The sequence below is a fragment of the Mirounga angustirostris genome, unplaced genomic scaffold, assembly GCF_029215605.1.
Source record: "Mirounga angustirostris isolate CCGP_5_RB_7025 unplaced genomic scaffold, mMirAng1.0.hap1 SCAF_8, whole genome shotgun sequence".
Classification (NCBI taxonomy): domain Eukaryota; kingdom Metazoa; phylum Chordata; class Mammalia; order Carnivora; family Phocidae; genus Mirounga; species Mirounga angustirostris.
Window position 1 is genome coordinate 117566292 of NW_026991716.1, and position 24393 is coordinate 117590684.

Below are 24393 nucleotides of genomic sequence, written 5' to 3' on the forward strand. Positions count from 1 at the left end.
GCCTCTCCTCTTGCCTTATAAATGGTCATGTTCTCCCTGTGTCTTCACATGGTTTTCGCTCGATGGCTGTCTGTGTCCAAATTTCCTCTCCTTAGAAAGACAGCAGTCACACTGAATTAGAGCCCACCCTCTTGTCCCCACTGTAACTTGATTACCTTTTCAAAGACCCTCTCTCTGCAAAGTTCTGAGATACTAGGGGCTCAGATTTTAACATATGAATTTGGGCAGTAGGGGCACAATTCAGTTCATAGCAGCATCTTTATAACCACATATAGTATAAATCTAGAAATATATCATCAAAGTGTATCAGAGTATAAGTAGCCATGGATGATGATAATTTGTATCTTTCCAGCTGAGAATCTCAACATACCTTTTTAAAAAACTGTCATGAAAGTAAAATGCAAATCAAAAAATGACATTTCACCAAAAGTCTTATATCCGAATCAAATGAAACATTTTAGTTCCCACATGCTACCCAATAGACCTAGTTCCTCAGTGGAGAATTCATTCCCACCCCATTCCTAATGCAAAAAAAGAAATTGGGAAACAAGGTAGTAAGAAGAGCTAAAAGCCACTCAGAAATCAAAGTTTAGCATCACGAAGCCTTCAGAAACGTTGGACAAGAGGAAAAGTGAACTAGAAAAAAAAAGCCATACATAATATACAGAAGTTGTGTTTCAAAATATTGAGAATTTTATTTTCAAAGGCTAAAGAGGGGAACAGAGAGATCGCTCCCTCCACAATAATGACACAGGATCATTCGGTTGTTAACTCTAATGAGGAAAAAGTTCTGAAATAACCTCACTAAATCAAAGATTTTAGTTGACACTTGTTAATGAATAAAATGTTTTCAAGCCACAGTCACCTTCTCTCTTTGTCTCTGATTGTTTCTCCTTTCTGAGTGCTTTTCCTTAGGCATAGCAAAAGCATCTTTTAGACTTTTTTAAACTGGAATTGCTCAAAGCATTAAAGGAGAAGAGGAATCAGAAAAGGCTCTTGATGTTCTCTGGCAGCTGTAGTATCATGTAAATTCTAACTGACGTACCAGGATTACCAAGTGTTGGGCGCAAGGCCCCCACCCCCTCCAGATTCTCACAAAAAGGAAAGCATGTTGAACTGTCCTGCTTTCAGCAGCTGATGACTTCCTATCTTGGTACAGAGGAAATGAGATGTTGCAGAGGTGGCACAACAGCTGGGACACCCAACCATGCTGCTCCTCACTCTCCTGCCCATTAAAACAATGACGAGCACTAGGCTCTCTCCACCCCATCCATATGGGGTTTTGTGTGTGTTCTAATATGAAATGGCACCACTTCATCATTTAAAGACCTAATTCTGGGTGAAGTGTGGTTACATATTGCAGCTCATAGTGCTTATTGCTTGATGGCCTTTTTTTCTCCCTAATTGCCCCCTTCCCTTTCACCCTTTCCCTCTTCTTGGAGCACGTCCTAAGAGAGTGATCCCTGTGAATGGTACTCACTGTGGAGGAGAATTACAGGGGTTGCATAACAGACCATCACAGACAATGCCTCAAGAAGAAGCACACTTGTCAGAGGTAGGAAAGAAAACTCTAGCCTTAACTACATGACTCATTTATCTAGGATTTGATTATGTATCTTATTTTCTGTGTCTCGGTTTCTGCATCTATGCATCTATTCGGATATGTAACATTTTCGTCTTTATTTTTTATAGGGCAGATAAATGTGGTAGGGTGAACATGCTTGTTTATCCCAAAAACCTATGATAGGGCAGCAATTAAAAAATGAATAAACCCACAAGGACAGGGTAGAAAAGAAAACATCAGTAAACAAGTGATACACTCGGAGGACAGAAAGTGGATGAGTGGGTAGTGACTGAGCTGTGTTTACCTTTTTGTACTACTAAGACCCTGCAGAAGGGGAAAATGTGGACAAAATAAGTGGCTTGTGCCTCAAACCTTTAAAAGACTCAGGACTTGAAGGCACCAGGGAATTGTAAAAACAGGCAACAAGGGAGAAAGGAGAGAACTAAAAATATGAGAATTCGTTAAAAATCCATATAAGTTGCAGTTAGACCCTCAGGTCTCTTCCCCTAACCCACACACCCAAGCTAATACTCCCCTTCCAACCTGGCAGAAGACTAGGGTCTATTCTCTGAGGATATTAGGCCAAAAAGGTTCTGAACAACAGAACATGGTAACACCTTGGGAAGGAGGAAGGCACCATTGTAAGACCATGGGAATGAAGTCAAACCATGTCTACTAAATGACACCAGATTCTTTCACTGGGGAAAGTGACCCAGCCAGGAAAAAGACCTAAAATTATTCACATTTGGTGGGGGAGAGGTCTTCTGGAAAAAAAGTCAAGTCCCTCTAATCCCTGACCATGAATTAAGATGGAATAAACTATATGCAGATGTGCAAGATGTCAACTTTTTTCTTCTTATGTACCTTTGTCAGAGATCTTCAAGGGGATGTGTTCCCCCAAAGTGAGGATATAAACAGAGGTCAGCAGGGGCAAAAAGTAGAGAATCCAACGCAGGAAAGAAGGAAAGAGAATGGCCAGGAGGACAATGACAAATGGCTACACAAAGAGGCCTATAAGCAGAACCAACAAGATAAGAAAAGTCTCATACCTGCTGTGCTGCACGATATTAATGTGCTTTACCATGATTTCAAATACACAGAAGACTAAGTAATCTTAAAAAGGGGAGGTGTATAATTTTAAAAAAGATAAACATAGTACTCAATACAGCTCAGCTGTGAAGTATTAAAACTATAATAATGGATATGATTTAGCCCAAATTGGAATGATTAGAGAACAGAAAGTATGGGGGGTGTGGGAGGGGATGAAAGAAGAATGTATAAGAGCACCAATTCCTAATTGTCTCTGGATGCCTAAAACTGAAAAATCAAGTTATAGTGCTATAAATATATTATTTAGAAATACAGAGGTAAAGGGGCGCCTGGGTGGCTCAGTCGTTAATCATCTTCCTTCGGCTCAGGTCGTGATCCCAGGGTCCTGGGATCAAGCCCCGCATCGGGCTCCCTGCTCCGCAGGAAGCCTGCTTCTCCCTCTCCCACTCCCCCTGCGTGTGTTCCCTCTTTCACTGTCTCTCTCTCGGTCAAATAAATAAATAAAATCTTTAAAAAAAAAAAAAAGAAATACAGAGGTAAATACCATAATTAAAACTCTGAAACTGTTGAAAGTAACTGCCAGTGGGGTGTGTGACTAGGATTGAGTGGTGATGAAAAAGAGAAGTGTTCTTTGGTTCTTTTTTTTTTAAAGATTTTATTTATTTACTTGAGAGAGAGAGACAGATAGCGACAGAGATAGCAAGAGAGAGCACAAGTGGGAAGGAGAAGGAGAAGCAGGCTCCCACCGAGCAGAGAGCCTGATATGGGGCTCGATCCCAGGACCCTGGGATCATGACCTGAGCTGAAAGCAGACACCCAACGAACTGAGCCACCCAGGCGCCCCTGTTCTTGGGTTCTTGTAGGCTTCATAGTGTTGACTTTTTAAACTATGTATGGTATTACTCATATTAAAGTTAAAATTAAATTTAAAATTAAATTTAAAATATTAAATTAGCCCATATGAAGCACATATTTCAACCTGTATTTATAAATTAATAAGCATTTTAATGAATATTAACCTTATGGATTTTTATGAGGTCTTCCAAAAAGCAGAATTTTATAAATGCAAATTTCTTTCAGTTATTATTGCATTATGTAATATTCCTGCAACTATGCTTGTGAAAGAGGTTCCATTGATCTGGATTTTTATTTTTCAAATATAAGGTATATTTTCTTTGTTGTTTATTCAAAAGCTGAGCTACTTGATAATATGCACAAATGTGTTGTGTGTTCCAGTATGGCGCACATAGATGCACACAGGTTTCCATGATTATTTTAAATCCTATGGAGTCATCCATTGCTAATTCAAATCTGGCCAGAATTCCTGATTCTTTAAGATTTTTTATTTATTTATTTGAGAGAGAGAATGAGAGAGAGAGCATGAGAGGGGTGAGGGTTAGAGGGAGAAGCAGACTCCCTGCCGAGCAGGGAGCCCGATGTGGGACTCGATCCCGGGACTCCAGGATCATGACCTGAGCCGAAGGCAGTCGCTTAATCAACTGAGCCACCCAGGCGCCCCAGAATTCCTGATTCTAATCTCATCTCAGGGTGAATTGCGATTAGCTGTGGGATGAAATGCTCAGTTCCGTTGAATGTGAGCCTAGTACCAAGCAACATGAATGCTTCAGGGTGCCAGGTGATAAATGGAGAAAAGAGAGATCACATGAGGCTGATGTTTTAGCACATGCACGTGGTCCTCTTCTGCAAGAATATGGTGCAGGGTTGTAGCTCAACGTACAAAGAGGATATGGCTTTGCACTGTAAAAAGCAGCCCTGAAAGAACTGATTAATCTGGGGGGGAAATGCCAGTGAGGGCTGAATGTTAGCTATGCTCATCTTTGGGTAGGTGTCTGATGAATAACTGTATCCTTGGAGTGCCTTTCCAACATTTAGCTAAGGCTACTCATCCTTCACAACACATTTAACTTAAGGAAAATGGATGAGTGCCCACCTGACAACTTTGATGATCAGACATTGCCCCCTTCCCCACCTCCCCTTTGCAAGATCCATTCTAGGGCACGCCTAATTGATTCCCTAAAAAATCTCATTATTAAATAGATTTGGATATCTGAGCATCCTAGATGCACGTGAGTGTAATACCACAAGGGTATCTTAGAATGCCCGTGATGATGAAAAGCTTTAAATATCCTGGGGGAAAAAATAACTGGTATCTAAAGGAGAGAAAAGGAAAAAGCATTTCTTTGGAGTCTCTGATTAGCAAGAGTTATACACAACTTTCTGTGCAAAATCCCACCCCAACTCCCAAATATTCTTCTTTTGGGCATTATAGATTATATCATAGGGGTAGCCGAATTTATGTTTAAAAAGTACATAAACATTTTAGAGTAAATAATGTTGAAAGATATACATTATACACTCTTATAAAATAGCCTTATAATTTTTAAAAAAACTATACATGCTTATTGCAAATATTAAAAACAAACAAAACATAAAAGTACAAAGTAAAAAGTGGTCCCAATCCTATCACCCAAGAAAAATCTATTTTGTTAATACCTTTCAACCATCTCTATATGGACACACATGTAATTTTATATAAATGAGGGGTCATGGCCTTCATACTGTTGTCTAACCTGGAGAAACTATATATATATATTTTTTTTTTCGCTTATTTTCTTTTATTAGAATCATGTTTTCTTTTTTTTTAATTTTTTATTGTTATGTTAATCACCATACATTACATCATTAGTTTTTGAAACTATATATTCTTAATGAATAGGTAAACTTCCATAGCAGTACCTTGGCTTTAAAGACCATCACTTGGTCTTTAAAGACCATCACTTATGAGGGTACCTGGGTGGCTCAGTCATCAAGCATCTGCCTTCGGCTCAGGTCATGATCCCAGGGTCCTGGGATCGAGCCCCTCATTGGGCTCCCTGCTCCGCGGGAAGCCTGCTTCTCCCTCCCACTCCCCCTGCGTGTGTTCCCTCTTTCGCTGTTCTCCTCTCTCTCTGTCAAATAAATAAATAAAATCTTTAAAATTTTTTTAAAAATAAAGACCATCACTTTTCATGCTCAGTATATCTGTCTACACATTAAGACCATATCTTGAAACTACACTGTCCAGTATGGTATAGTCATCAGCCATGTGTGACTATTTAAATTTAAGTTCATGAAAATTTAATAAAATTAAAAATTCAGTTCCTCAGTTGTACTAAGCACATTTCAAGGGCTCAATAGCCACATATAGTGGATGGCTACACTATTGGATAATACAGAATAGTTTCATCATTGCAGAAAGTTCTACTGAACAGCGCTATTAGAACCAGATTTTTCTTTAGACATAGACCACTTAAAGGTTGGGGTCTTATTTATACACTTGAACTTTCCAAGCACTTTGATTTTTTACTCTTGCCAACATAATATAGGGTTAAATCCCAACTTTAGCAGTCACAGGTCACAATTCAAAGACCAAACATTTGGATGAAGAAGGCAAATAGAAGACTTGCCTATAATTTCTAATGATTTCTCAAAGATCATGGTTTCCAACTGTTTTGGTGACCAGAACAGCACCCTTTATAAGAATCTGGTCCATTGAGACATCATGGCTTTTGCTCAGTCAGAATGAGTGTGAAAATTTGAGGGTAGGTGCTCCCGGGTGGATTGGGATCCATCCTACTTCAGCATGGGAAAATCACTCCAAATATCAGAATATAAACAAAACAGGGACAATTAATGAGCTGCAGGGTCTGGGAACTGGATCCAAACCAACCACCCACCTGCAGTTCTAGATCTTATGCTACAGTGATGAGAAAAGAACTGGGGAAAAAAAAAACAAATATATGTTCAGTATCAAGTTCTCAAAAAAAAAAAAAAGTTCTCAAGCTGAGCAAATAACTTCTCCCCTTTTTGGGTCCTTATAGTTCTAGAGAACATAACACAAAATTAAATTCCAGGCTTGTTGCAATGATTCAAGACAATAGACTTTCAAGTTTTAATAAATTATTTTCAATTTAATAAGCACCTAAATTTACATGCTCTCCAATCTGATGCAAACTTCTCCTCCCATACACAAATCTCTGGAGGCTGAAGGTTTGGCAGTGAGAACAAACATTCTCACAGAAGATTTCTTATCCTTCCTCTTTCCACTTCAATTTTAACTTCCTCGAAATGACCTTTGGGGTTTCATTTCAACACATTGCCCCCCAGTCCTAGTAAGAGTGTGGAAATATGAGGGGAAATAACAGCAAGAAAAGAGATTTACAATTTCTGTAGGTTCCCAATATGGTTCAGTTTGAGGTCTGTGGGAAGACTTGGAGTCCGTTTGATGTGAACAGTCTTAGCTGTACTCATGAGCCATTTTTGTTCAGTACACATGACAATCTTTCTCAACTCTGTCCTCAGGAGCAGCTTTTGGAAGGACTTTTTTCTATACTTATTAATTCATTCTTCCCTTTGCTGAATCAACATTTATTGAGCAGCTGCTGTGTACCCAGGAAAAGAGCCAAGTGTCATGTTTACATACATTAGTCAGAAATGGCTCCTGTCCTTGAGAAGCTCTAGGAGAAAGAGAAGCCTGATGTGATGAACGTTAAGATGGGATGGTGCACAGAGGAGGGGCACCCACTGCAAAATAGGGGAGGGAGGATGTGGTCTGAGAAAGTTTTTCCCAGGAGGAGAAATTTGAACTGAGCCTTAAAGCATAGCTATGAATTAGCCACACAGTGAAGGTGGGTAGGAATATCCCAGCACAATGAAAGAGGAGAATGGCACGCTGTTTGCAGAGGACAAGTAAGTTGGTAAGGTAGGTACAGTAAACCAGGCAAGCAATAAGGCTGGAGCATTAGGCAGAGTCAGATAATAAAAGGCCCTCTGTTTCATCTTGAGGGTTATATAAAACCACTGAAGGGTCTTAAATGTGACAATGACCAAAGAGTCATAATTTCAGGGAAATTAATGTAGCCTGTTTGTAAGAGATGGACTTTAGAGGGTCACACATGGGAAGAGAGAGAGCTGCCAAATAGATGTGACCTCAGACAAGAAGGATGCTTAAACTAAAGGCATACTGGAGAAAAGTACCCAATGAAATAAATTCAGTAAAGAGTAGGAGGTGAAATTTTCAGGATCTAATAACCAGTTGGACAAATGGAAGAGAGCTAGAATGGTCTCAGGGGCAACTGAGTGATTAAAAATAAACTAGTCTTGTAACACTTGTTTCAAGGGAGAGGTGGTTATTATCAGAACATCTACTAACATTCTGAAGACAGGAGAAAGAAGAGCACTTTGGGGCTTTTCTCTGTACATCACCACTGATTCTCTTTATCCTACAAAGTTTTGCCTCTTAGATCAGTGTCCTATTTTCTAGACTTCAATGACTCTCTCAAAAACAAACAAGCAAAGAAACCCAAAACATCATTTGCTTTGTGGAATACTTTGAATTTTGGCATCAACCTATATAAGACCTTTTCAGTCGTTTAAACAACAATGTTTACTGAGATTTATTCTGTGCCACACATTGCAAGTATAAAAAGAGGTCTCTATTCAGATTGCTCTTTATCTCATTTTTTATTATTATGTTATGTTAGTCACCATACAGTACATCATTAGTTTTTGATGTAGAGTTCCATGATTCATTGTTTGCATATAACACCCAGTGCTCCATGCAATAGGTGCCCTCCTTAATACCCATCACCAGGCTAAGCCATCCTCCCACCCCTCTCCCCTCTAAAACCCTCAGTTTGTTTCTTGGAGTCCATAGTCTCTCATGGTTCGTCTCCCCCTCTGATGTCCCCCCCCTTCATTTTTCCCTTCCTTCTCCTAATGTCCTCCATGCTATTCTTTATGTTCCACAAATAAGTGAAATCATATGATAATTGACTTTCTCTGCTTGACTTATTTCACTTAGCATAATCTCCTCCAGTTCCATCCATGTTGATGCAAAAGTTGGGTATTCATCCTTTCTGATGGCTGAGTAATATTCCATTGTATATATGGACCACATCTTCTTTATCCATTTGTCTGTTGATGGGCATCTTGGCTCCTTCCACAGTTTGGCTATTGTGGACATTGCTGCTATGAGCATTGGGGTGCATATGGCCCTTCCTTTCACTACATCTGTATCTTTGGGGTAAATACCCAGGAGTGCAATTGCTGGGTCATAGGGTAGCTCTATTTTTAACTTTTTGAGGAACCTCCACACTGTTTTCCGAAGTGGCTATACCAGCTTGCATTCCCACCAACAGTGTAAGAGGGTTCCCCTTTCTCCACAACCTCTCCAACATTTGTTGTTTCTTGCCTTGTCAATTTCTGCCATTCTAAATGGTGTAAGGTGGTATCTCAATGTGGTTTTGATTTGAATTTCCCTGATGGCTAATGATGATGAACATTTTTTCATGTGTCTGTTAGCCATTTGTATGTCTTCTTTGGAGAAGTGTCCCTCTATTCAGATTGCTCTTTATCCCATTTTTATTTCCATATTTGTGTATTTGTCTTTTTACTTATATCTAAATGTCATCATCATACAGTAGAGCAGTGGTCCTCAAACTGTAGCATGAATAAGAATCATGTGGCAAGCTGGAGAGCCTGCTTCTCCCTCAGCCTACGACTCCCCCTGCTTGTGCTCTCTCTCTCTCTCTGATAAATAGATAAAATCTTTAAAAAAAAAAAAAAAAGGACGCCTGGGTGGCTCAGTCGGTTAAGAATCATGTGGAGAGCTTGTTAAACTCGTTTACTGGGCTTTAATCTCAGAGATTATGATTCTGTAGTTGGTCAGAGTAGGCCCATGAATCTATGTTTCTAGCAATTCTATAGTTGCTGCCAACATTGTTGGTCGGAGGATCACACTCTGAGACCTGATAATCTACAGTTTTGAGAGAGTAACTCTGATCTGTGGAGCAAAGTATCTATAACATGGAATTGACGTCAATGGGAATTACACAGGCCACAAAGGTGTCACACTGAGCTCTTAAGTGTTTATGACCAACCCCTCACCACTAGCTCTTGCCTCCTGTTTTTCAGCTGCATTTCCCACTGGGCATTGTTGTTGCTCGTGGTCCATAAGTTGCTGCAGTTACGGCTCTTGATGATGTCAAACAGTCCCAGCTGGAGAGACTTGAGAAATGAGAGCAAACTTCTCTGTCTGAACTTCTTCCATCCTATCTGAACTTAAAAGTCAAAGATTAATAACCTGATTGCCTAATGACATGGAGAAGGTGGTGAGATTTCCAAATATTACCAGACACTGGAAAGGCTGTGATGGTCAGCTCAGGGACAGTCACACAGTTAGCCTGGATCACAAAAAAGATAAATGGGTAAGAACCTGTCTCAGTATGGAATTGTGAATTTAATGGCTTGCCAGTTGCTTTGGTTCTGAATTAGTTTTCTTGTGAATGATTTCAAATTGCATATCTCTCCTAGGTAGAGTTAAGCCTATTCTCTTTATTTACACTATTTGGGAGGGGTTTTTTTTGTCTTTGCCTTCAGGTATATATTTTTCAATCTCACATACAGAAAAATCAAGCAGGAAATTATTGAGTAATTCAGGTATCAAGTGAAGAGAGAGTAATGGGAGTGAGAATACGGAACAGACAAATAATACATTATATGTTAAAAAAAAAAAAGAAGATAGCAGGAGGGGAAGAATGAAGGGGGGTAAATCGGAGAGGGAGACGAACCATGAGAGACTATGGACTCTGAGAAACAAACTGAGGTTCTAGAGGGGAGGGGGGTGGGGGGATGGGTTAACCTGGTGATGGGTATTAAAGAGGGCACGTATTGCATGGAGCACTGGGTGTTATATGCAAACAATGAATCATGGAACACTACATCAAAAACTAATGATTTGATGTATGGTGACTAACATAACATAATAATAAAAAAAAAAGAATACAGGACAGATGTAAAAGATATTGTAAAGCAAATGATAAAAAACTTGTCTTTTCCAACAGGGACTATAGGAGATGAGAAGAGGTAGATGAAATTAACTACTAACTCTTTTGACCAGGAGAAGGATGGCATTAATTACATAAATATGGAGATTAAAGAGTGATTTGTTTAAGTAAAAATGCTGAGTTCTGTTTTAGACATCCAGGTGACAGTGGGGCAGCCAAGTGGAAGTGTTTTGAAAAAGCTGGACATCTAGGACTGGAGTTCATATGAGAACAGTAGCTTGGGGAATAGCATTGGGACACCCCTACTTAAAACTGAAAACTGAAGCCCTATCAATAATGAGTACAGTGAGAGAGGTCCATGAAGGAACAGTCAGCAGATTCAGGACCAAACTCTAACAGTCCCTCCAGACAGATTCCACATAAGTGTTTCTTGGTTTTGATAGCTTTGTGTATTTTCAGCTAGTGTTTTGGTTAAAATATAAGTAGTATTTCTGGAACATAGGATAGGGTTACCAGTGGAGAGATACACCGTGTGCCTGAGGGTGTGCACATGTCCACTGTATATGTCTACCTGTATAGAAAATATGGCTTAATTTGCATAGTTTAGAGGTTGAATTGGAGGGCATAATAGACTTAATAAAAGGCATAATAAAATAGTCTGAAATGGCATGCTAACAATGAAAATGTCTCTAACTTTTCTCCCTTTTTTCCATATCACTCATAGCACATGATACTGATGTGGGGATACTTTCCAGCCACATTTGAAAAGCCTCCCCTGAAGTTGCAAACCCAATGGTTTGGAAGGGAGATTTCAAATAACTCAAAATATACAGTGTAAACAAACTGGCCTTTTAGTATAAAGTGTACTAAATTAAAGAAACCAGATGCTTTGGTTGGCTTGGAACAGCTGGATTATGATTGGCTCTCCTTCACTAACCATTTTCTTTGGAGTCTCTTCACCTCCTCGTCTTTCCTCCCTCCTCACCCTCTTCCTCTCACTTTCTCCCTCCTCCCCCAGTCCTCCTGCTCTGTCTGATTTTTGTTTTCAGACAACTATAAGCTCATCAAATATAGGAGACATATCTCCCAGACATCAAATGGTTTCTGAAAATAGAGTTGTTAATTTAAATTGTTTGCTTGTACTCATAAAAACTTGCTTACTGAAAACCTGGTGCGAGCCTCTGAATTACACCTTCAATCATAGTTCTTAATGTGAAGGACTTTTTTATGTAACAATTTTATTTGACTTGAAAATTAAACGTTAAAATATTCCTCTTTCAATACTACTAACTGGGACATTTTATAGGGTCTCTAGGGAATCACTTAGATCCATAAAACTCCAAGTTACTTATCCATATAAAATCATGAAGCCTCACAACTCTCTGAGAAAGGGGTCCAGACCCAAATATCCCAGTTCATTAAAAGTTAGATAAACCTCAATGAAATTGAGTGAGTTTCCCTGACACACAGAAGCTTTTATGGGCCAAATCTACACTATCTCAAATCATTGATACCATGGGAAATTATTTAGCTCATGTAAATCCACTTTCACATAAAATATCTAGAGAACTGTACCACAAATGTATTTTCAGCTTGAACCATAGGGATAAGATCCCAAGAAAGGGAAGGAAAGGAAGGAAGGATAGGGAAGAAAACTTCCACACAGCCTGAAAGATAGACACTATTGCCTCATTAAGCTTTTGTTGCTGTTATTTTTTAAAAACAGACTTTATTTGGGGGGACACCTAGGTGGCTCAGTCGGTGAAGCTTCCAACTCTTGATTTTGGCTCAGGTCATGATCTCAGGGTCGTGAGATTGAGCCCCATATGGGGCTCTGTGCTGGGTGTGGAGCCTGCTTGAGATTCTTTCTCTCTCTCTCTCCCTCTCCCTCTACCCCTCCCCCACTCTCTCCCTCTCTCTCTCTCTCTCTCTCTGAGATAAATAAATAAAATGTTTAAAAAATAAATAAATAAAAATATGTTTAAAAATAAATGTTCAAAAATAAAATAAATAAAAATAGACTTTACTTTTTGGAGAAGTTTTAGGTTCATAGCAAAAGTGATCAGAAAGCACAGTGAGTTCCCATATACCCAACCTCCCAACCCTCAGCCTTACCCACTATTGACATCTTGCACAAGGGTGGTTACATTTGTTATATTGAATGAACTTATATTCACAAATCATTATCACCCCAAGTCTATAGTTTACTTTGGAGTTTACTCTTGGTGGTGAACATTCTATGGGTTTTGACAAATGTAGAGTGACATGTATTCATCGTTGTAAGCCTCAGTGATTAATATACTGTATAGTTGGGGGCAATTCCATGTTTCTGTGATTTAAGATAAAATAAATACCAGTAGTCTCTGTCAGAAGGCTTAATTATGGCTTAGCTTATAAAGGTGGTCATGAAAGACTTTGTCAGTATAGAGTGTCCTCTTAAGGATTAGGTATAAAAAGCAATTGTCAAACACCGCCTCACAACTGTGAATCGTATTGTATTTCAACTGGATAAGGGAATCTTGTAGGGCTAGTGGTCATCTAAAATGCACAAGTACTTATGCTCTCCCTTTAGGGGGTAATTTTTGTTGTGCTTTAGCAAATCAAAGCCTGGGAGTGGCACTGGTTCCAGACAATTAGAGGGGTGGTGGTAATTTTGTTTCATTTCAAGGAGGTAGAAGAAACACTCCAGAAATTCTTCACGGCCTCTTTTTTTCTCCAAAATCCCCATCACTACCACCCTTTCTGTCCACCCTTCTTTCTGCTGGGGCTCAGCTCCAGGCCCATGGCTGGCCATTCTGGCTTCGTTCTGGCACTTGCAAGAGAGCTGTGTGGAATGAGCAGCGCACGTTCTGGAAATGATAGTGCCAGTGCCCTTCCCACCCCAGGTGAGCTCGGCAAGAAATCTTTTCAAAAATGTACTATTGTATTAGACAGTTTTTAGAGGGTCTTAACGCAGTAGCTGATGCCTGAGAGACACGGGACCTCTTTGTTGGCTAGCCTTTCACTTCACAGTCTGACTTAGCTTCCCAGCTCTGAAACAGGAAAAGGAACATAGGCTTACTTCTCTCCCCTGCTATACCACTCTCTCCTCAGGAGCAGGAGAAAAAGGAATTATTCTTTTCGTAGAAACTACACATACAGAGAATGACTCAGGAAATTCTTTTTCGTGCCTTGACTTCGCATACTCGTGCTAACAGTGCTGTCCTGCTAGTAGTCAGTTTCGGTATCTAGGGGGATTTGCAAAACGACGCAAAGGCAAAAGCTTCTGAGCCCACAGCTCAGTTCGTCTTGCTTCTGTAATGCACTGGGACGCACTGGGAAGCTGGATGTTGAGACAAACAGCTCTGTGCCTGACTGACTTTGGGCTGGTGGCATCAGTTGACATCCCCAGGCACATACGGAACTTTTGATTTTCATCAGTAGGATGCTGGCTCCCCGGGAGATGGAGGGCTAAGGGGAAAGAGCTGAGGCAAAAGAACAAACAGAAAAGTCAATGCTGAAGAGTAATAGGAATTTCCGAAGCTCTCACCCTTTTCCCAGGACAGCTCCACTTGGAGTCTGGACAATGACTGTTGGGTGTCTTGCTTACTGTGTGTCTTTGCTCCACGTTAACCCCCGGCCTCTCTGCTCTCCACTTCCCTGGGCCACACTGGGATGACTGTGTAACTGAGTTGCAGAGGCCACGCCACACACAGCCTATTTTATAATTCATGCCACCTTCGCGTGATTATTAAGCTCTAAACTGTGTGAGTTTTTTGGATTACCCATCCTCTGAATGCTTGCCCATAATACCCCTCGTTTTGCTTTCTTGGCTGGGGTTGGCACCTCCTGCCAGGCTGTGATTGCTTCTTTCTGACATGGATATTTTCGGGATCCACCAAAGTGCATCTTTGTCAAAAGAGAACTTTTCCCATTATTTTGTTTTCTGTGTTGGGACTGTGGCTCTGGGTAATTGGAGTTATAACCTCTGTGCGTGGGGAATATTCTCGTTCTCTGCACCATTCTGAATATTCTGTACCTTTCTTTTGCATCTACTCCTACAGGTGTATTCTTTTCCACGTGTACTATGAGGCTACTCACACTTTCGCACTCTAGTTCTTTTTCTATTTATTTTTTTTAAGATTTTATTTATTTATTTGAGAGAGAGAGTGAGAAAGAGAAAGCACGAGAGGGGGGAGGGTCAGAGGGAGAAGCAGACTGCTTGCTGCCGAGCAGGGAGCCCAATGCGGGACTCAATCCCAGGTTCCTGGGATCATGACCTGAGCCGAAGGCAGACACCTAACTGACTGAGCCACTCAGGCGCCCCTCTAGTTCTTTTTTTTAAATATGACTTTTAAATATTCCCATATGCTATCTGCTTTTCTCCTTTGCTCACTCCCCTTCTTTTATTCCACTTTGATCCTGTCTTGAAGCTTTTCCAAAAGGGACATATTGTAATATTGGTAGATTCGGGAATCCAGGGTCTCTTTTCCCGACCAACACATCCATGATAATTTACAAAAATATTGACACCACGTTGACTAAGAGCGCATTTCATCCTAAAGTGAATTTTTGTTGCATCTCCTTTGACCAAGAATTAAAGATGCAGGTATTTTGCTTAGAATAAAAAGCATACAAAAGGGAAGTACTGTTATGGGAGACACTCGGCAAGAGTTGGAGAACGTCAGCAACTGAAGCTGCGTGCAAACCAGCGCCAAGGACGGAGCAGCTGCTTCAGAGGAATATTGAGAAGCTAGCTGTTATTCCCATTGGCACAGGAATGTGCCAATCACCACCCAACTTCAGGAAGCCTCGGCCAGATTCTGGGGGAAAGAGCACCTTTGCATGCCAACTAGAAAAGGGCTTTGTTGTTTCTCTGTGTCAAAATTACATCTGCGGTGACTTATGTACTTTTCTCTCTTTAACCACCCATTCTCCCGTCATAGGTTGGAAGTAGAAAGAAAGCATACTGAGGACAGAAACATCTTTCTCTTCCATCTTCCATCATCTTAACAATTTTATGATTTAAATGTTGATGATAGCCTGGCTGGGCATCTTATGTTAATCAATGGTACAGGCATAAACAAATGCAAATGAATTTCAGAGGGTGACTAATCTACCATTCCATATGGATCAGTCCATTTTCCCCAGCTCACTAACCAGAAATTTGGGCTAACAAAAACCAGTACTTCAAAATTTCCCTAAGAAACTTTTTTTTTTATGTTAGTTAATCACCATACATTACATCACTAGTTTTTGATGTAGTGTTCCATGATTCACTGTTTGTGTATAACACCCAGTGCTCCATGCAGTACGTGTCCTCTTTAATACCCATCCCCAGGCTAACCCATCCCCCCACCCCCCTCCCCTCTAGAACCCTCAGTTTATTTCTCAGAGTCCATAGTCTCTCATGGTTCGTCTTCCCCTCCGATTTCCCCCCCTTCATTTTTCCTTTCCTGCTATCTTCTTCTTTTTTTTTTTTTTTTTAACGTATAATGTATTATTTGTTTCAGAGGTACAGGTCTGTGATTCAACAGTCTTACAAAATTCACAGCACTCACCATAGCACATACCCTCCCCAATGTCTATCACCCAGCCACCCCTTTTTTACCTCTAAGCAGAAAGAGAAAAAAACCTTTCCCTCTAAGTTTGTTTACCACAAAGTATGAAGAACAAGACAGGTTTCCCCCCCAAATTTATTCTGACTTGGAATTTAAGTCAATTCCATAAAAATGAAACCTAATTAGTTAATTTTCACTTTGGCTGTATGTAAACAGTTTTTTTGAGATCTGAAGCATTAACTTAGACAAGCAATCAGAAAACAATAACTTCACGTCCCTACTTTTCAATATGTGTGAGGCATGCAAAATTTCCTATTGAACAGCAGTCTTCTCCAAAAGCAAAAAAAAAAAAAAAATCCTTCATATATATATATATCCATACTTTGAAGATATATACATATATGTATTTCTGGTTTGAGAGCAGTTTGTTCTCATGTGTTAGTTTAGAGGTTATAATGCAATATAGATATGTAGCAAACAGTTACTGCCCACCATTGAAACTGCTAAATCTTTTGCTCTTAGAACTCTCCCAGAAATTAAAGTAAATAAATTAGCGAACGATTTGATTTTCTATAGTTTCAAAAAGTCAATCCTGGTGGGAGAAAGTCTTTTCTGTAAATCACACAAAGAAGAGTGGACAATTAGTGGGATTTCTGTGGGGCGATCCATCCCATTGCCAATACACCAGTGCTCGGGAGACCTAAAGTTCAATGTTACTCTCAAACCAAGCAGGTAGGCTACTACACAGCATTTCTGAAAATTGGACAGAAGAGAGATAGGACAGATGGAGATGGGTGTAATAAGACTCAGGGCAGGAGATGTGCTGTACATGTACTACCATGTGTTGAACACGTTATGTCAGATGGGAGAGAGAAGAGACTACTCCATAACGTGGGAGCAGAGCAGTGTAACCTTCTTTAGAGAGATACTACAGACAGCTTCCCTTGGCATTAAGAGAGAAAACAAGAGAAATGGTTCAAAATTCACAAATACTAGTTGAGGGTATGTTGCATATATCATACTCTGCTGGGAGTCTCTGACTCAAGAAGAGCATAAGCTATGTGAGGAGAAAGGGTAGGAGCCCATTAAAAGTTTTCAAAGCATGATGCAAGATGTCACAACCATAAATATCATAAGGCAAAATGGATTAAAAGACAAGTGGACAAAAGACCATAGATTGTATGATTGCATTTATATGAAATGTCCAGACTAGGGAAATCTAAGACACAGAAAGTAAACTAGCAGCTCCCGCCCAAGGAGGGTAGGATGGGGGCCTAGGAAGGCGAGAACTAATAGGTATAGGGTTTTTCTTTTGAAGTGATGAAAATGTTCTAAAGTTGACTTATAGTGAGAGTTGCACAAATCTGTGAATATATTAAAAATCATGGAATTATACACTTTAAATTGGTGAATTATATGGTATGTAAATTATATCTCAATAAAGCCATTATTTTAAAACTCTGAGATCATCAGAAATATGGAAAAAGAAAAGCTAAGTAAATGGAAGGAGCAATAAGTACTCATAGGTGCAGGGTCATCTTCTTCAGTCCTCCCCATCCCCAGCCTGCAGTCCTTTACCAGCTACTTACAGGGAACAAAACAGCAGGAGTGCTGAAATATTCTTGCTCACCTAGAAACAGTGAGACACAGGTAAAACTCTTCAGAAAACATAGGTGCCTCATTTTCTACCACACCTGAAGCCCACTTAAATGCAAGGCTTCATGGGGTCCCAATTCAGTCTTAGGAGAACCGTGAGCTTGTGATTATTGTCCAGCCTCTTTTTCCAGACAAAAGGGCTTTAGCTCGCAATATCACAAACTCTTGGATTAAAAAGCAAGAAGGAAAGAAAGAAAAAGAAAGAAAGAAAGAAAGAAAGAAAGAAAGAAAGAAAGAAAGAAAGAAAGAAAGAAAGAAAGAAAGAGAAAGAAAGAAAAGGAAAGAAGAAAGAAAGAAAGAAAGAAAGAAAGAAAGAAAGAAAGAAAGAAAGAAAGAAAGAAAGAAAGAAAGTAGGCTTTCAAACTCTCTGAGGCCCTCTCATAAATAACAAAAAAGATTGGCACTAGGTAGGTCTTACCAGAGACTACAGCATTCACAAAGTTCTTCTATTTGAATTTATTTCAAGCAGTCAATAAATAAATGGTTCCATGCTATTAAATATGGAGAAAAGAGAAGACTACAAACATGTGCTTCTACCTCCTGCAATTTGGTCCATTTCCCCAGCCCCCTTCTCAGAGAAAGATGCAATTGTTCACTTGATGACCCTGGTAGCTAGCATGTTTTCTTTGGGGCCATCTTTTGAATATTATTTTTGTTTAAAGCCAAGTAAATGAATGGGGAAGTTGAAAAACATAATCAGAATGTTATATTGACACTGTTGTAGATTTTCCGAATACCAAAAAACAAGAAATGAATGGAAATGAGTTTGCCAAAGTGAACATTTTATGCATCTTTATATAGGGCATATTCCCAAGTGGGGAAAAAAGTACACTTGGATAAAATAAAATAACAAAATATTTATGCATATTTTACATTTATGACATAATATTTGTCATATTGAGGCAGAACAGTTACCCTTGGGGACTTAAATTCTAAGCATTTACTTCTTTGTGTGTGTCTTTTCTCTCCTTCTTATTTTTATCTCTGGTGTTCAGAAGGCACTTTTCGCTATTTGGTAGGAGCTACAAATATTCTGCTCAACCAGAGGCATATAATTCCCCTGGAACCATCTGTCTTTCCAATGTGTCTGTCTTGGTGATATACACAGTGATTGCTAGTGATTGTTGGCCCTCTGAGATAGTCTAAGACACCAAATGAAACTTTTAAACTAACTCAAACAGTCCTATATTACCATTAGCCCTGAATGACCCAGAAATAACTGTTCTTTTTGTACCATAGCAATACCATCGAGGATAACATCCTTCCATTGGCAGGGTAGCATGGGTCCCTTTACATAGCTATGAGAAAGGCTGATCATGTATAGAGAAAAAAGCGATGCTGAAAATTTTAGAAAAGACCCAGAAATAAATCCTCAATAAAATTGGTGGTGAGTTATTACTAAAGGCATATTACAAACCTAAACTTCCTCATTTAGGAATTTGGAGAATTTGTGTTTCTAGTTGAAGAGATTGTAGGGCTATAATATGGCTTCACAGATGCTATATAAAAGTCAGGTTTTATATCATTACCGGTATTTTTCTTCAAAACTTGAATTGCAACTTCCATATACTAAACAATATGAAACATACCTATATCTTTTTTTTTTTTTTTTTTTTTTGGCCCCGCAACCACGGCAAGAGGTGTTCCTGGGCTCAGTCCTCGAACTCGGTGGGCCAACAGCCAGTCAGCCCTGTTGGCCCCCTGCCTCCTTGGAGTCCTCAAACCATGCCATGGCCCATGGTGTAGAGGACATGGGAAGTAGCTGAAACATACTATATCTTATTGTGCTTTTAATCTTGTCAGTAAATATTTTCAAAGGTAATCCATTGTATTATTTTTGTTATACTTTTGCTTTGAGTGTGAATAGAGATTGTTGTTGACAAAGTCCTTCCTCAGCTCTGATTGCCCAATTCAAGAAAAAATGTGCCGGTTACCCTTCTGAGTCTGAACCAGGCCATACATGGAGTGCTCTAATTTTTGTTCAACAGTCAAGCTTCTCATTGCAGGGCCAAGAGTCTTTATCTCCCAATCCTCCAGCCCAGCCACCCCAACTTCTCTCTCACCAAACAACCCACTCCACCACTATTTCTCCATTTGCTGCTCTGACCCTTCTTTTTGCCAATCTATGAATGCATACGCTGTGTTTTCACTACCTTTTTCTTTTCAAGATGTTCTGCAAGTAAATTTGTTCCACAAAGTCTCTCCTAACTCACCAGAGCAGTGATAATACATTTCTCCAACTGGAGTGCCCAAATGTCAACAAGACATAATTTAGAAAATACCCAAAGATGATGCATATTTTAAATATTTGCTTTCTGTAAGATTTGCTTTTGCCTCATGTCTCATCTCTATTTTGCTAAACAACTGTGCTTTGCAATATATCCTTTTACATGTGTGTTCAGTTACAGAGTGGGATATTCACCAGTGGTTTTCAACAATGTCTCCCTATTGAAGTCTCTGGGAATCTTTGTAAAAACACCTATGCCCAGACTCACTCCGGATCAATTAAATCAGAATAGCTGATTGAGAACAGCTGCCCTTAGATGGTTATAAAACCATGGTTAGTCCTTTTCCCTCACATCCTGGGGTAAAGAGGGAAAATCCTGACCAGTCTGAAACTATAATGGAAAAAAAGAGAGAAAGAGAAAATGTTCTATTGAATCATATGATGAGAAGGCTAAAGGTGAGCAAGAACTTTTGTTTTTCCTGGTCACTCCCATGTCAGTCCAGAGAAATAACAGCATTTGCTTTAAATGATGGTCCCCTTCTTCTACTTTAAGTTTCCATGACCTATACCCCCACTACCCAACTCCTGATAATGAGTGGTAAGATTCTCTAAATTCTATGAAGTATGCTGACCTCAAGAAGTGTGTATTCTAATCTATCAAACATATGATGAGCAATGCTTGAGGGTTCTTTCCAGGTAGTGTTGTCTTAGATTGGAGTATAGATGGAATATACATAGTATAGACTGTATACTGTATAGATTGGAGTTTCCCAACCAATGTGCTTTGAGTAGGTTTCTAATGTTCCAAGATTTTGTTCCCCCTCAGCCTCAGGGTGGCCAGGCAAGTTTGGGGAAACCACAGTCTAGTCTGAAAGACTCTGGACTAGCACAACCAGATACACTGGGTTAAATAACCCAGTGGGAATCTAATGTTATTTTCTGTGTTTTATGGACTGAAAGAGCAGGGAAGTCCTGGAGAAATACAGGTAGTAGAATCTTGGGTGGCTGAAATAACAAGCAATACAAAGTAGCAAGTTTGTACTCATTATAAAAAAATTCTATACTGTGCAAAAATCCATCCATCAGTTACAATTATACTTGTAAGAGTAAAGCCATAAACAATAAAATATCAGATATGGAAAACTAAACAATTGGTACTAAAAGAAATTGTCCCCCTGGTATCATCTGGCAGCATAAAAAAGTCACTGTCATTATATTATATTGCTCTAGTCATAGTCATCTCCTATAATAATACATGAGCACAGTAGGTTCACAATAGGTACTCAATCAATAGAACCTGATTGAGAATGAACTTTGTTTGTTTGTTTATTTATTTATTTATTTATCATCTCCAAAAAAAAAAAAAAATATTTCAACACATTTGGATCAGTTTCCGCCCCCCTTCATTTCTCCCTTCCTACTATCTTCTTTTTTTTTTTAACATATAATGTATTATTTGTTTCAGGGGTACAGGTCAGTGATTCAACAGTCTTACACAATTCACAGCGCTCACCATAGCCCATACCCTCCCCAATGTCTATCACCCAGCCACCCCATCCCTTCCACCCCCCACCACTCCAGCAACCCTCAGTTTGTTTCCTGAGATTAAGAATTCCTCATATCAGTTTTTCAATTCTAGTTCTCATATTCAAATAGATTAAAATCATGTAATTGGGTTTGGACATGAAGAACTACTTCTCTTGGTTTAATTATCATAAGAGGAAAATGGTGGAGTGCAAGTCACAGAAAATGGAATGCTGAGCATTTTTAGATGTTAATTTCAAAAAGTGAGATATATATGTCAATCAAAATCAGATATATGACTTGATAAGGACAGAAAACTCTAAAAGACAAATTTATTTTAATGTGTAACCATTCCGTTAATTCAGACACCGTTTTCCTAATAATGGCCAAGACAAACTCTCAAACTTTGGCATTTATAGATAAGAAACATAGAAATCATTTTATATTGAGATCACAAAATATCTTCACTAAGCAAGAGTAGAGAGGTTTGCCTAAAGAATCCAATGAAGGTGCACAGAAAATTCTCTGATGAATTCAAATATTTAATCTTTTTTTAAGATTTTTTTTATTTTTAAGCAATGTCTACACCCAACATGGGGTGCTTACTCACAACCCCGAGATCAAGAGCCTCACACTCCACCAACTGAGCCAGCCAGGTGCCCCGAATTCTAATATTTGAAAAGTATTAGTAACATGCATAAAAGACAGAGAAAGTTTTATCTAACCAAAAGCAACATAAATGTGTGACACAAAGCAGTAAGAAAGAGGATTTTGAAAGGATTTATAAAAATGCTTTTTAAAGAACAAAAATGAAAAAGGACCAGTCCATGGCCTAGGACATGGCAAGACATTAAGAGCAGAAGTCTTGTAAGAGTACAGTAGTAAAGAGAAAGTAGTAAAAGCTCAGGGCACTTTTTAAAAATTTCTTCTTGTCAAAAAGAATTAATTCAAACTAAAAAAGGTACAGCTCTGTTTTTAAAAGGGGTCAGTGTGGAGGGTTGAAATGGAAGCCCAAGAAAGTAAAAAGCAAACAAACAAAAATGACAGCCATTTTGCAAAATTTCAAGTTTCTGAGTCTAGTGAATTATAATCCCACCTATTTACAGGTATATTTGCTAAACTCCTGTCAATAATCTTTGTGAAATTATGGAGAATGAAAAGAGTGTTGGAAAACTAGGAAAAGGCAAACGTTGTCTGAATTTTATTCAGTTAAAAGAAAAAACATCAAATGATCTCTGTTTATGAAGTACCACCACTTCACTTTGGTCTCCAAGTTATGAGGGCCATGTAACCGTCACGGGGGGAATATGCCCAGAGCAGAGCCGCGTTCTCATTGGGCAGATCAGCAGAAAGTTCAATCCCTGGCACGAGTTAGTAAGTTCCAGTCACACAAGTGTGGCTTTCTGGGACTGTTTCTACAGTAGCCAATATTTCTTGATTTTTATATTTTATCTGCTTCCTGAATAGTCCTTACTCCAAGTAAATATGTGGCAAGGTCTTTCTTCCAAGTGTGTAGCCTGCAAGGATCAGTTCCATTAATTTTACCGATAAAATAAAATACTGTAAATTATACGTCTCCCTAAAATGTATGTATTTGTATCTTATATGCTTATAAAATTGATAGACAACTTGTGTGAATGAAATAGCCACGTGGCCATGTGCCATGTTCCATTTTCTGTAAAGCCAGGAGAATATTTATTGTGGTTTAGCACTCTTGTATAGAGAGGCCCTGCACACTCATGCCCTAAGAGAGCACCTATCCCCCTGCTGAGTTAAAACCACCCATGGGGACAGGGGAGACAAAAAGTTGCCATGACTAGGACACAAGGCAGGACCTGGGTTATAGAAAAAGATAGCACATTCATTCTGGGATCTGTTAAATGTATAAATCTCTCCCCCAGAGCAGCGATTGCGATCCTTTAAAAGCATTAAATCCTATCGCTCTGTCATTCAAAGCCCTCTGTGTCTCCCTGTTTCTCTCTGAGTTCCTAAACTGTCTATCATCCCCTACAGCCCAGCTTCTCCTGGCTTGTCATCTCTCCGCCTTTATCTCTTCCTGCTCTCCATTCACTCCCTCTGCTCCAGGATGCCAGCCTCCTGGCTGTTTCTAGAACATGCCATGCATGTTCCTTGTGATCTTGTGCTTGCTGTTCCATGAGCCTGAAGTGCTCCTCCCAGAAGGCCTCATGGTTCCTCGCAATTCTATTCAAGCCTTTGTTTCAAGTCACCTCAGAGCAGTCTTCTTAGGCCCTCCTCTATTTATTTTTTTCTGTTTATTATCCTCAAATTTATTTTTTTCACTCTGATATATATTTTTTAATTAATGTATAATGTATTATTGATTTCAGAGGTAGAGGTCAGTGATTCATCAGTCTTATATAACATCCAGTGCTCATTACATCACATGCCCTCCTTAATGTCCATCTCCCAGTTATCCCATCCCTCCACTCTCCTCCCCCCCCCAGCAACCCTTACTTTGTTTCCTATGATTAAGAGTCTCTTATGGTATGTCTCCCTCTCTGATTTCGTCTTGTTCTATTTTTTCCTCTCTTCCCCAATGATCTTCTGTTTTGTTTCTTAAATTCCACATATGAGTGAGATCAGATGATAATTGTGTTTCTCTGATCAACTTATTTCGGTTAGCGTAATACCCTCTAGTTCTATCCACATCATTGCAAATGGCAAGATTTTTTTTTTTTTTTTGATGTCTGAGTGGTAGTCCATTGTATATATATATACCACATCTTTATCCATTCATCTACCGATGGACATCTGGGCTCTTTCCATAGTTTGGCTATCGTGGACATTGCTGCTATAAACATTGGGGTGCAGGTGCCCCTTTGAATCACTATGTTTGTACCTTTGGGGTAAATACCCAGTAGTGCAATTGCTGGGTCATAGGGTAGCTCTATTTTCAACCTTTTGAGGAACCTCCATATTGTTTTCCAGAGTGGCTGCACCAGCTTGCATTCCCACCAACAGTGT

General features: G+C 39.3%; 1 protein-coding gene across 4 annotated transcripts in view; it reads left to right on the plus strand.

The window, feature by feature from the left end:
* PDE7B (phosphodiesterase 7B) overlaps positions 1 to 24393 on the plus strand; it is a 322239-nt gene that overhangs the window by 206475 nt on the left and 91371 nt on the right. Inside the window, exon 2 of one of the 4 annotated variants that reach the window (XM_064598133.1) lies at positions 9590 to 9882. The exons of the other annotated variants lie outside the window; for them this stretch is intronic. Within the exon in view, the coding sequence (XP_064454203.1) occupies positions 9879 to 9882 (4 nt within the window). The 5' untranslated portion in view covers positions 9590 to 9878. The remainder of the gene's footprint in view (positions 1 to 9589; positions 9883 to 24393) is intronic. 4 annotated transcript variants of the gene reach the window in all.